General features: G+C 34.0%; 1 protein-coding gene across 1 annotated transcript in view; it reads left to right on the top strand.

The window, feature by feature from the left end:
- LOC107707112 (kinesin-like protein KIF13A) overlaps positions 1–12,862 on the top strand; it is a 79,714-nt gene that overhangs the window by 26,534 nt on the left and 40,318 nt on the right. The window contains 8 exon segments of the mRNA XM_016511015.1: positions 108–168; positions 4,831–4,923; positions 5,566–5,665; positions 5,667–5,937; positions 6,903–7,015; positions 9,233–9,344; positions 10,398–10,610; positions 11,948–12,058. Coding sequence (XP_016366501.1) covers positions 108–168; positions 4,831–4,923; positions 5,566–5,665; positions 5,667–5,937; positions 6,903–7,015; positions 9,233–9,344; positions 10,398–10,610; positions 11,948–12,058 — 1,074 coding nt within the window.

Genomic DNA, 12,862 nt, shown 5'->3' with positions numbered 1-12,862 from the left:
AGTGTGTGTGTGTGTGTGTGTGTGTGCTGTTAAACACTTAAAGTCGTCTTTTGTCCGTGTGAGGCTGGATGGCGTGTGCTAACATGCGTGTGTTTGTGTGTCTGCAGGTGTTCGCCTTTGACCACTGCTTCTGGTCCATGGACGAGTCCAACATCCCGAAGTATGCCGGTGAGTCAGGCTTTAACACTCACACCTCAGCCATGATTATGGATTATATTGTAATATGGAAAGCCCTGGAAATGACATGGACACACGGATGAGCCGATCCCAAGGGTGGGATCTGAGAACAGATCTGCCAGGTTTCTCATGCTGGTCCAGACTAGTTCAGGTTTACTGCGGAAGTCTAAAGTCTCAGACAGCATGCACTGACCATCTGATGCATATCGCACACAAAACGGGAAATTCTATCAATATAAAAAAATTTTAAAAACCCGAAAACAAATAAAAAAAAATGATAAATGCACATAACAAAATTACTAAAACTTGAACTAAAATTAAAATGAAAACTAAAAAACTAAAACTATTGCAAATAGTTAGCAATCCTCAGTTTACATCTTTTTAAAAGTGGAAAAAAATCTGTTCATTAAAATGTGTTAATTGAATTTAAGCTGAAAAACTAAATTTGACATAAAATTATTATTATTATTAAATCTTATTAGAGCTTTAAAAAATGCTTTTCCGATCCTCATTAAATAGTTATTCTTACAATATTAATATTATAGTACCAATAACTATTGGATTGTTTAATTGAATACCTTAATAAAAAGATTTAAACACAATATTAATATTATGTGAAAAACTTTAAATAGTTGTGTTGTCAACTGGCGGAAATAAAAGAAGTTTAAGTTGACATGCTAAAATTACTAAAAGTGAAATAAAAATATATTAAAGCTAAGTAGAAATATAAAATAAACAATCAAAATAACAAAAGCTCACAACAAAATTACTAAAACTAAAATAAAAGAATTAAAGCTAAATAGAAATATTAAAACAATTAAAATAAACAACAAATCTACTAAAACTTAAATAAAAATAAAGTAGTTTAATGTAAAAAAAAAACTAATGACAATAACAGCACATAACAAAATTACTAAAACTAAATCTGAAATAAAAATCAGTTAAAGCTAAATAGAAATATTTAAAAACAAATAAATAAAAATAAAATAAAATTACAAAAATGTAAACAAAAATTAAAATGAAAACTAAAAATATGAAAAGCTAATTAAAAATATTAAAAATACTTCCATAATTTATATATATATATAAAAACTCAAACAAACCTCAAACAAAACTTTGAAAGATGTAATGCTGCAAACGTATTAGCACCAGCTAATCAGATGTAAGTGATGATTTCAGCAGTTTTTGTGATTTCTGTGTGTTTTTCCATCACACTGTAATGCAGCGCACTGATGCTGTTCTTCTATCGGTTCAGTCTGTCAGAATAAAGCCGGCTGACGAACGGTTGACTAGTGAACATGTTCTCACACGGACAGTTTGTGCTGGTGTCATTCTTACAGTCTAACGGATATAAAGGTGTTTTATGAGTCTTATATTGACTCGTGTAGACAGAGCGGTCATTAAAGGCTTTTAGGAAGGATGATGTGCAGTTATAAGGTTTATACAGGCCTGTACGGAAGCGTACAAACTCATTAAAACATTCAGTAAAGTTAATGATGGATGCATTGGGAAATTCCACATTTATATATATATATATATATGGGTCAAAGACGAAAAAGTGTTTAAGCGTAAAAACAATAAGTGTAATACTGCTTTAAATTGTTGTTGTCCCCCCCCCTCCCAAAAAACCAAATTTTGACATTTTATTCTCCAAAAACTTATTTGAAACCTTAAAAGTAGACACTTTACTTGCATTTAATGTGCTTTCTATTGACATAAAATCACTTTTGTACATTTCTTTTGATGCGGACATCTTAACATTCAAGTTACAGTTATGAATATGGGCTTAAAGTGAACTCTGAGCTTTAATTTGAGAGTATTCTCATCGAAATTGGAGGAAAGGTTAAGGAATTACAGCTCTTTAATATGTACCTCCCCTTTTTCAAGGGACCAGAAGTAATTGAACAGTTGACTCAAAAGCTGTTTCGTGGACAGATGTGGGCCATTCTTTCGTTATTTCTGCATCAATTAAGCAGGTAAAAGTTCTGGAGTTGATTCTAAGTGTGTCGTTTGCGTTTGGAAGCTGTTGCTGTGAAACATACCTGGCAATAAAGCTCATTCTGATTCTGATTCTGATTCAGAGAGATAGCAGGAACATCAGGAGCGGCCAAATTAACAGTTTGGTACATTCTGAGAGAAAAAGCACGCACTGGTGAGCTCAGCAACATAAGATCTGGACGTCCACGGAGGACAACAGTGCTGATGATCGGAGGATCCTCTCCATGGTGAAGAAAAACCCATCTCTGTCAAAGTCTACAATCAAGAGAAGACTTCACCAGAGCAAATACAGAGGCTTCGCCACAAGCTGCAAACAAGGCCAGATTAGACTTTGCCAAAAAACATCTAAAAACTTCTGGAAAAGCATGCTTTGGACAGCTGAAGTTAAGATCAACCTGCACCAGAATGACGGGAAGAAAAGTGTCTGGAGAAGGCTTGGAACAGCTCATGATCCAAAGCACACAGCATCATCTGTGAAACATGGAGCAGTGTGATGCATGACGTGCATGGCTTCAGTGGCTCTGGGTTACTGGTGTTTAGTGAAGATGAGACAGAAGACAGAAGCACTGAAGTGTGTAGAGATATACTCTCTGCCCAGATTCAGTCAAATGCAGCAAAGCTGATTGGGCGGCGCTTCATAGTACAGATGAACGATGACTCAAAACATACAGCAAAAGCAACCCAGGAGTTTTTGAAGGTAAAAAGTGGAATATTCTGCAATGGCCAAGTCAAGTGATCCCAACCCGATTGAGCTGCATTTCACTCGCTGAAGACAACACTAAAGCAGAAAGAGCCACAAACACACAACAACTGAAGTCTGGCAAAGCATCACAAAGAAGAAACCCAGTCTCTGCTGATGTCCATGAGCTCCAGACTTAAGGCAGTCATTGCCTGCAAAGGATTCTCAACGAAATATTAAAAATGAACATTTTATTTATTTGTCCAATTACATTTGAGCCCCTGAAGATGGGGGGAGTGTGTATAAAAATGGTTGTAATTCTTAAGCATTTTGATGTTATATATTTTTTTATCAACCCCTTTGAATTAAAGCTTAAAGTCTGCACTTCAATTTCATCTCAATTGTTTCATTTGAATTCTATTCTGGTGGCACACAGAGCCGAAATTATGAAAATTGTGTGAGTGTCCAAATATATATGGACCTGACTGTATATATATTAGATTATGTGGACAGTACCTTACTTGCATGTGCAATATATTTAATATGTTTTTTTGTCTTGTTGATAGGTGGCTTATATTTTTGTTTATTGGAGTTAATATGTGAATATGGATGTTTAGTTAACAATAATAACCCTGGTCTGCCTAGCAACTACTGATGAACGTTATGAATTCTCTGTGATAAATTAAGTGAATGGAAAAAGTAATTGCTTATGGCCCAATTACTCGTTGCTCAAACAGGGTTAATGATTTGTGACAACAACAACAGGTTTCTCAGAAATAATGCAGAAAACTGAGTGGAATATTCACTTCTGCTCCGGGTTTTTATTCTTAACTAAAGCTAAAAAAATGTTTTTTGTTAAAATATATTATTAAAAATTGTGAAATAAATATTAAATGAGAAATGTAAACAAAAATTTGAATTAGTTTTCATTTTAAGTGCTTTTGTGATTTAAAAAAAAAAAAATGTATATTTCAGTTTAATTTCATTTTCATTATTATTATTTTAGTTTTAGTTATTTAAGTACTTCAGTTTAAACTTATTTCATTTCAGTTCGTTGCCAGTGCAACAGTTTTAAGTTTTTCATGCAAGTTGTTCTTGTAATATTAATTTTTGTCATTTTTATTAGTTTGTTTTTATCTTAATGTCTATATAGTTTTTTATTATTTTAATTTTATTTTTAGTTATTTCAGTACATCAAGCCAAATTAGATGAAAATGAGAAATGTTGCCTTGGCAACTATCTGAACAAAAAAGTAAATATTTTATTTAATATTAATATTTTATTTTTATATTAATATTGTAATTTTTTTTTATGGTTTTATTTTTAGTTACTTTAATAATCCTGCTAACTGGAAAAAAGTTAAGTACATTACTAAAATTACTAAAACAGAAATAAAAATACATTTATTAAAAAATACAAGCTATAAAATATTTTAAAAATAGATGAACAGAAATATTAAAAAACAAAAATAGGTAAAAATGCCGAAAGCACTTAACAGAATTACTAAAATTAAAATGGAAAAAAAAAAAAAAAAAAAATTAATTAGTAAATATATCAATGAATATTATGGTAACACTTTACAATAAGGTTCATAAGTTAACATTAGTTAACTACGTTAGTTAACATGAAGTAAGAATGGCATTTATTAATCTTAGTTCATATTAATTTCAGCATTTACTAATGCATTATTAAAATCACAAGTTGTGTTTGTTAACATTAGTTAATGCACTGTGAACTAACATGAACAAACAATGAACGACTGTATTTTTATTAACTAACATTAACAAATATTAATAAATACTGTAATAAATGTATTGTTCATTGTTCGTTTATGTTAGTTAATACATTAATTAGTGTTAACAAATGACACCTTATTGTTGTGAATAATCAAATCCGTTGTGAATGATTCTTTCTCGTACCGTACAGCAATCAGAGAGAGACGATGTTTGTGATGATGGCATGTGTTTGTGCTGCAGGTCAGGAGGTCGTCTTCAAGAGCCTCGGGGAGGGAATACTGGAAAACGCCTTTCAAGGATACAACGCCTGCATCTTTGCTTACGGACAGACAGGTGCGGTTATAGTCTGCTCTTTTGTGTCAGGGACATCCGTTTGACTGAAAAGACCTCAATAGATGCTCACTCTTTGTCATAAGAGCGCCGGTAATTACTCTAAACAGACCTGCAAGACGATAACAAGCACACTAACATATCGAGTTCACACTAGAAAAGCACACCAGGATTTACAGCAGACATGAGTCTCACCAGAACACGTCCGATCACGTTTCACCGCAAGAACATGAAGTTATATTTTGCATGAAAAAAAATACATCCAAACATTACGATTTTTTGCCTTTTTTATGACAATTAATGCACATTTGTCCCCTCAAATTCTCATTGGTGAGATTTGTGCAGATGTGTTTTGTTGTTAATCTCAATTATAATTCTTCCTAGACAAGTAAAAAAAAAAAGTAATCGTAAAATCATAATTTCGAAAAATTGACCCTTATGACTGGTTTTGTGGTCCAGGGTCACAAATATGAATCTGATGTATTTCTCCGTACATGAACAGGAAGCGTCTGTGTTTTCAATCACAGTCTTTCCTCCGCAGACGCAGCACATTGTCTGTTTCCTCTGCCTTCCTGCCCTGGTTCAGGACACGTCTGCTGGCTGAGACACATCACCTGTGTTAAATGTCTTGTGTTTGTCCGGCAGGCTCGGGGAAATCCTTCTCCATGATGGGCAACGGAGAGCAGCCGGGCCTGATCAAAAAAAAAAAAAAAAACGTGAAATTACGAACCAAACTATGTTCTGATTAGAAATGTGTTTGCTGTGCAGATTGGCTCATTTTCTCTCACTGTCTCCGCTTACAGTGAACTATTACTTTGTTGTTTGCTGTGAGTCCAGCATGTAGTTTAGTTGCATGTTCTCTCACATCTGCGCCTCCTGCAGGACATTGAGTCTCTGATGTCGGAGGGGAATAAATCACGCACAGTAGCCGCCACTAACATGAACGAGGAGAGCAGCCGATCACACGCCGTCTTCAGCGTCATCGTCACGCAGACGCTGTATGACCTGCAGTCTGGGGTCAGTGCTGCTCTACTTCCATTGTTTTTCATTTCAGTATTTGTCACTAATGACAATAGAATTATTAAAATGTTTTGTTTATTTGTGACATGCAGCATAAGTCACTGAGTCTTTCACATATATTAGTCAATATGTGTTTCTCTTCCATCACAAAAACATCAAGAATAACTTTATTTATCAATTTTGGATATACTTCATTCCTTATTTTTATGGCTTTAAATGTATTTATTTATTTAAATTTAATTATTAAATATTATTACATTTTTAAAAATGTATTAAATGTTTTCTTTTTAGTTTTTAGTTTTATACTTTACATTTTCAATGTTTTTTTTATTTTTTACATTACATTTTATCTTAAAATCAATGAATATATATATATATAGAGAGAGAGAGTGCTGTCAAACGATTAATCACGATTTATCGAATTTAAAAAAGTTTTTGTTTACATAATGTATGTGTGTGAACTGTAAATTTATTATGTATCTATAAATACACACACATGCATGTATATTTGTAAAAATATTTACTTGCATATATATATATATATATATATATATGTGTGTGTGTGTGTGTGTGTGTGTGTGTATATATATATATATTTATTTATATATATATTTATATGATATATAAATATAAATATTTAGTATATATAATTCTAAACTTTTTCTGAAATATATACATGGATGTTCAAGTTTTATTCATGGATTATTTATGACAAGTGTTCATTTTGGACTCTGGTCAAGGGCGTAGAAATTTAGTAGGAATGCTTTGACATGTCCCTATCAATATCAGCCTCTACTAAATTGTCCCTAGCAATAATTTTGATCAAACAATTAAATGTCTGTTGTCTGCTGTTATGTCCCCACCAATGACAATATCAAACCTACGCCCTTGACTCTGGTCATGTTGATTGTAATATTTTCTTTTATGTCTGTGTTTGTTTGTGTGTGTGATTGTGAACGCAGAATTCTGGTGAGAAAGTGAGTAAGATCAGTCTGGTTGATCTGGCCGGCAGTGAACGTGCTTCTAAGACTGGAGCCGCTGGAGAGAGACTGAAGGAGGGCAGCAACATCAACAAGTAAGTCGACTGCAGCCGGTCGCTATATTCAAAGGAAATGAATCACTTGCTTATAATAGTCGAAAAACTAACAATATGTTGGTTGTTGTTATATGCAATTTGGGAAATTAGTCTAAACAGTATAAAAACAGCCACTAGGACCAGCTAAAAGATTAAATAAATGAATAAAGGGATCTTTACAAACCTGCATGAATAAGTAGAGGAAATCTGCAGACTGTAATAGATGTTATATGAATGAACTGCATGATGTATAATGATGGCTCCTCTCATATAGGGTTTCCCAAACTAATGATTAATTAAATCATAAAAAATCAATCAATCAATCAATCAATCACTTGCTTAAAAGTAATTAAATAATAAAACATGTCAAATTAAATGTTAGTGTAGTGTTTTATAGGGATGCGCCGATACCAATAATGGTATCGGTATTGGGCCCGATACTGAGCTCCTGTAGAGAGAGAGAGCGCACTTCTGTTGCGTTATCTTTGATGTTCGCTCACTTAGCACACGCATTATTTGGATTAAAACTAAATCATAAATATAAAACAACATTTATAGGGGCATTCACTATAAACAACATTTATTTTCAACCTTAAGCATACACGACTTTATGGCGAAAGTGAAACTATCAGCCTGTGTGAAATGCGCTAGGCTGTACTCTACTTGTCCCTCTCATGAATCTGCACCAATACAAATATGTGCGCGAGTTGCGCATGTTTTGCTTGCTTCATGAGTGTTTCTGCATTATATATGTCGCTTTGGAATATAAATCACAGCACGTTTCAGGTGAGAAAAAACGCTTCTTATATTTCTGAAAGATTTATAACGAGTGGTTCCCTGCATTATTACAGCAAAACGCGTGATTACACATTTGATAAATTAAGTTAACCAACTAACATTATACATATTCTTTTGGTTTCTGTACCCAATATTTAAAAAATGTACAAATACAATGAAAATACCAGTATCGGTACTTGGTATCGGCAAGTACCACAAATAAAAGTATCGGTATCGTCCGAGTACTGGAAAAAGTGGTATCGGTGCATCCCTAGTGTTTTATGTCATTTCTGTGGTGTATTATGTTGTTTCTGTGGTGTTCATGTTGTTTTATGATGTTTCTGTTGTGTTTTATGTTGTGTGTGTGGTGTTTTATGTTGTTTCTGTGGTGTTTTCTGATGTTTCTGTCGTGTTTTATGTTGTTTGTGTGGTGTTTTATGTTGTTTCTCTTGTATTTTCTGTTTTTGTGGTGTTTTATGTTGTGTGTGTGGTGTTTTATGTTGTTTATGTGGTGTTTTATGTTGTCTGCTGTGTTTTATGATGTTTGTGTGGTGTTTTATAATGTTTGGGGGTGTTTTATGTTGTTTGTGTGGTGTTTACTGATGTTTCTGTGGTGTTTTATGTTGTTTGAGTGGTGCTTTATGTTGTTTGTGTGGTGTTTACTGATGTTTCTGTGGTGTTTACTGATGTTTGTGTGTTTTATGTTGTTTGTGTGGTGTTTACTGATGTTTCTGTGGTGTTTTATGTTGTTTGTGTGGTGTTTTATAATGTTTGTGTGATGTTTTATGTTGTTTGTGTGGTGTTTTATGTTGTTTGTGTAGTGTTTACTGATGTTTGTGTGGTGTTTTATGTTGTTTGTGTGTTGTTTTATAATGTTTGTGTGGTGTTTTATGTTGTTTGTGTGGTGTTTTATAATGTTTGTGTGGTGTTTTATGTTGTTTCTGTGGTGTTTTATAATGTTTGTGTGGTGTTACTGATGTTTCGGTGGTGTTTTATGTTGTTTGTGTGGTGTTTTATAATGTTTCTGTGGTGTTTTATAATGTTTCTGTGGTGTTTTATGTTGTTTGTGTGGTGTTTACTGATGTTTGTGTGGTGTTTTATGTTGTTTGTGTAGTGTTTTATAATGTTTGTGTGGTGTTTACTGATATTTCTGTGGTGTTTTATGTTGTGTGTGCAGTGTTTACTGATGTTTCTGTGGTGATTTATGTTGTTTGTGTGGTGTTTTATAATGTTTGTGTGGTGTTTACTGATGTTTCTGTGGTGTTTTATGTTGTTTGTGTGGTGTTTACTGATGTTCTGTGGTGTTTTATGTTGTTTGTGCGTTTTCTGATGTTTCTGTGGTGTTTTATGATGTTTGTGTAGTGTTTCATGTTATTTGTGTGGTGTTTTATGATGTTTGTGTAGTATTTTCTGATGGTGGTGTTTTTTGTATGTCTCCAGGTCTCTGACGACGCTGGGCTGTGTAATTTCTGCTCTCGCTGATCAGTCTGCAGGAAAAGGCAAGAGCAAATTTGTGCCATACAGAGACTCAGTGCTGACGTGGCTGCTGAAGGTGAGGATGATCATCAGAGTTCATTAAACACTGTTTAAATGTCTAGGGGAATCAAACTCTTTTCCTCTGCTGTTACAGGACAATCTGGGTGGCAACAGTAAGACGGCAATGATCGCCACCATCAGCCCGGCCGCTGACAACTACGAGGAGACACTCTCGACGCTGCGCTACGCCGACCGAGCCAAGAGAATCGTCAACCACGCTGTGGTGAATGAGGATCCCAACGCCCGCATCATCAGAGAGCTGCGGGAGGAAGTGGTTGTTTGTGTGGTGTTTTATAATGTTTCTGTGGTGTTTTATGTTGTTTGTGTGGTGTTTACTGATGTTTGTGTGGTGTTTTATGTTGTTTGTGTGGTGTTTTATAATGTTTGTGTGGTGTTTTATAATGTTTCTGGGGTGTTTACTGATGTTTCTGTGGTGTTTACTGATGTTTCTGTGGTGTTTTATGTTGTGTGTGTGGTGTTTTATAATGTTTCTGTGGTGTTTTATAATATTTCTGTGGTTTTATGTTGTTTGTGTGGTGTTTTATAATGTTTGTGTGGTGTTTACTGATATTTCTGTGGTGTTTTATGTTGTGTGTGCAGTGTTTACTGATGTTTCTGTGGTGATTTATGTTGTTTGTGTGGTGTTTTATAATGTTTGTGTGGTGTTTACTGATGTTTCTGTGGTGTTTACTGATGTTTGTGTGTTTTATGTTGTTTGTGTGGTGTTTACTGATTCTGTGGTGTTTTATGTTGTTTGTGCGTTTTCTGATGTTTCTGTGGTGTTTTATGATGTTTGTGTAGTGTTTCATGTTATTTGTGTGGTGTTTTATGATGTTTGTGTAGTATTTTCTGATGGTGGTGTTTTTTGTATGTCTCCAGGTCTCTGACAACGCTGGGCTGTGTAATTTCTGCTCTCGCTGATCAGTCTGCAGGAAAAGGCAAGAGCAAATTTGTGCCATACAGAGACTCAGTGCTGACGTGGCTGCTGAAGGTGAGGATGATCATCAGAGTTCATTAAACACTGTTTAAATGTCTAGGGGAATCAAACTCTTTTCCTCTGCTGTTACAGGACAATCTGGGTGGCAACAGTAAGACGGCAATGATCGCCACCATCAGCCCGGCCGCTGACAACTACGAGGAGACACTCTCGACGCTGCGCTACGCCGACCGAGCCAAGAGAATCGTCAACCACGCTGTGGTGAATGAGGATCCCAACGCCCGCATCATCAGAGAGCTGCGGGAGGAAGTGGAGAAGCTGAAGGTGCAGCTCTCGCAGGCTGAGGTGAGCAGGGAATTATGGGAGATTATCTGAACCAGATTCTGCGACTGAACAAACATCACACCATGTTTCTCTAATACAGGGGTTTTCAATCTTTTAGATTCCCCAGATATGATCATCCTCATGCAATGACCATCCCCCCATCCTAATCTGAATATTTTCATGTATAAAGGCCAATTTATATTGTGAAAAATTAATAATATAATAGTGTAAAATATTACTTAGAAAATATAGTTTCTATTGCATGTTTTTCTATTCACTACAGTACTATACTGCTAGCTGCATTATTTATTTATTTAAATGTCTTTTTTTTTTAATCAAATTTTTATTCTTTATTTGTTGTAATCTTATTTTTATTTAGTTTAGTTTTAGTTAACCATAAATAAAATAACAATTAAAATTAATTAAATCATTAAAGTCTAATTAAAATAAAGAAATAATTTAAAAATAAAAACAATCAAGATAAAACATTTACTATGCTTAAATTAAATCATAAAAAATGTCAAAATTAAAATAAATAATTTTAAAATAAAAACTGTCTGTAAAATAAAACACTGTGTACTGTACCGTAGTTAGTTGCATTTTTATTTATTTAAATGTTATTTTTAAATGCTTTAAATATTTGTTTTAAATATGTTTTTTAATCTTTTTTTTTTACATCTTAAATTTTTGTTACATTTTATTAATTATTTATTCAGTTTTACATTTTTTGCTCTCTTTTTCTAAACTTTTCCATTGACTCCCTACGATTCTCTTGAAAACCCCTGCTCTGATAAGCATAAAATTATACAACACAAACAAAAATTTAAATTCTATTCATTTTTTGTTGTTATTTTGTACAAATTAAATGTCTATTTATAATAGAAATTTCTCCCACATTCTCCACTAACTTTTGCATTGAACTTGTCGCCATATGTTCTGGTATTGCTTGTATGTTAAGGATACAAGTGAAACGGCATTTGAATTTATCCCAAAAATATATACCTAGGAAGGCATCATGCTACATGTCTTTGATCCCTTAAAATCCTCACTATGTAGGCAGCTTCACTAGGTTTTAGATTAGAGCCTGTGTATTTTTTCCAGCTAGTTGCCAAGGCATTACTTCTCATTTTTGTTTAGTTTAAGTACTAAAATAATTAAAACTAAAACTGAAATAGAAGATTTAAATTAAATAAAAGCCATATAGATATATTAAAATCAAATTTATTAATATTAAAATCAATACGGGAACTATAAAAATAAAAACTAATTCGAAATATTAATTAAAACTGTAGTAGTTTATCACTGATTCTAAAATGGGGAGCTGTTAATGATAATGTTTGTTATGTTGTGTCGGTCAGTCTCTGAAGTCTCCTGAGCTGCAGGAGAAACTCCAGGAGTCTGAGAAACTCGTTCAGGAGATGACCGTCACCTGGGAAGAGAAACTCAGGAAAACTGAGGAGATCGCACAGGTGACACACACACACACACACACTCGTGCACACACACACTCGCGCACACATTGTAAACATGGGCAAGTCACAAGGTTATTTTCGTAAACGAAAGCTAAGACTAAAACGATTGATGAAAAAACTATTTCGTAAACTGAAATAAAATAAAAACGTCCAAATATTTGAAAAACTAAAACGAAACGAAACTAACAACAGAACAGGTATTGAAAAACTAACTGAAATAAAATAATAATTATCAAAAATAAATAATCGTTTTCGTATTCATTACGTTCTCACCCCTTGGCGGAAAAATATGCGAGCTGCATGGAGGTTTAGGGAAATAGCCTTCCTGTAATGGCGCATCACGGACATGGGGTTATCTGACGGAGAGACGCAAAGCACTTTAAAGCCTGCACGGGTCCTGTTTGGTAAACGTGCACCAGCAGTACTTAACAGAACACACGACTCATTATCTGACAGCAGCACTAATTTAATTCTGTACCAGACCAGAACCGTTTGACATAAAGACCGCGAGTCGCGACCCGAACCGCACTCGCATTAAATCTATTACATCAGGTAAGCAAGATTATTTATTTTATCATGTAACACAAGCAGTCAAACCAAAATTAGGCATTCTAAGTTGCTGCTTTGATGAAAAAGACATGCAGGCTTTTGAGCAAATGTGCATTGGCTAAATCACATCATATACACGCTTATAATTCTTTATAAATGAAAAGAACATTCAAATATAAGCCTTTACTGTTAAATGCGATTGCCGTTATTACTGAATTTCATTAGTCCCAGTTTTGATTGATGCACGGCTGT

This window comes from Sinocyclocheilus rhinocerous, unplaced genomic scaffold (assembly GCF_001515625.1).
Source record: "Sinocyclocheilus rhinocerous isolate Xijiao unplaced genomic scaffold, SAMN03320098_v1.1 scaffold4310, whole genome shotgun sequence".
Taxonomy (NCBI): domain Eukaryota; kingdom Metazoa; phylum Chordata; class Actinopteri; order Cypriniformes; family Cyprinidae; genus Sinocyclocheilus; species Sinocyclocheilus rhinocerous.
The sequence above is the reverse complement of the archived record's forward strand: the minus strand, read 5'-3'. Positions and strand labels throughout refer to the sequence as shown.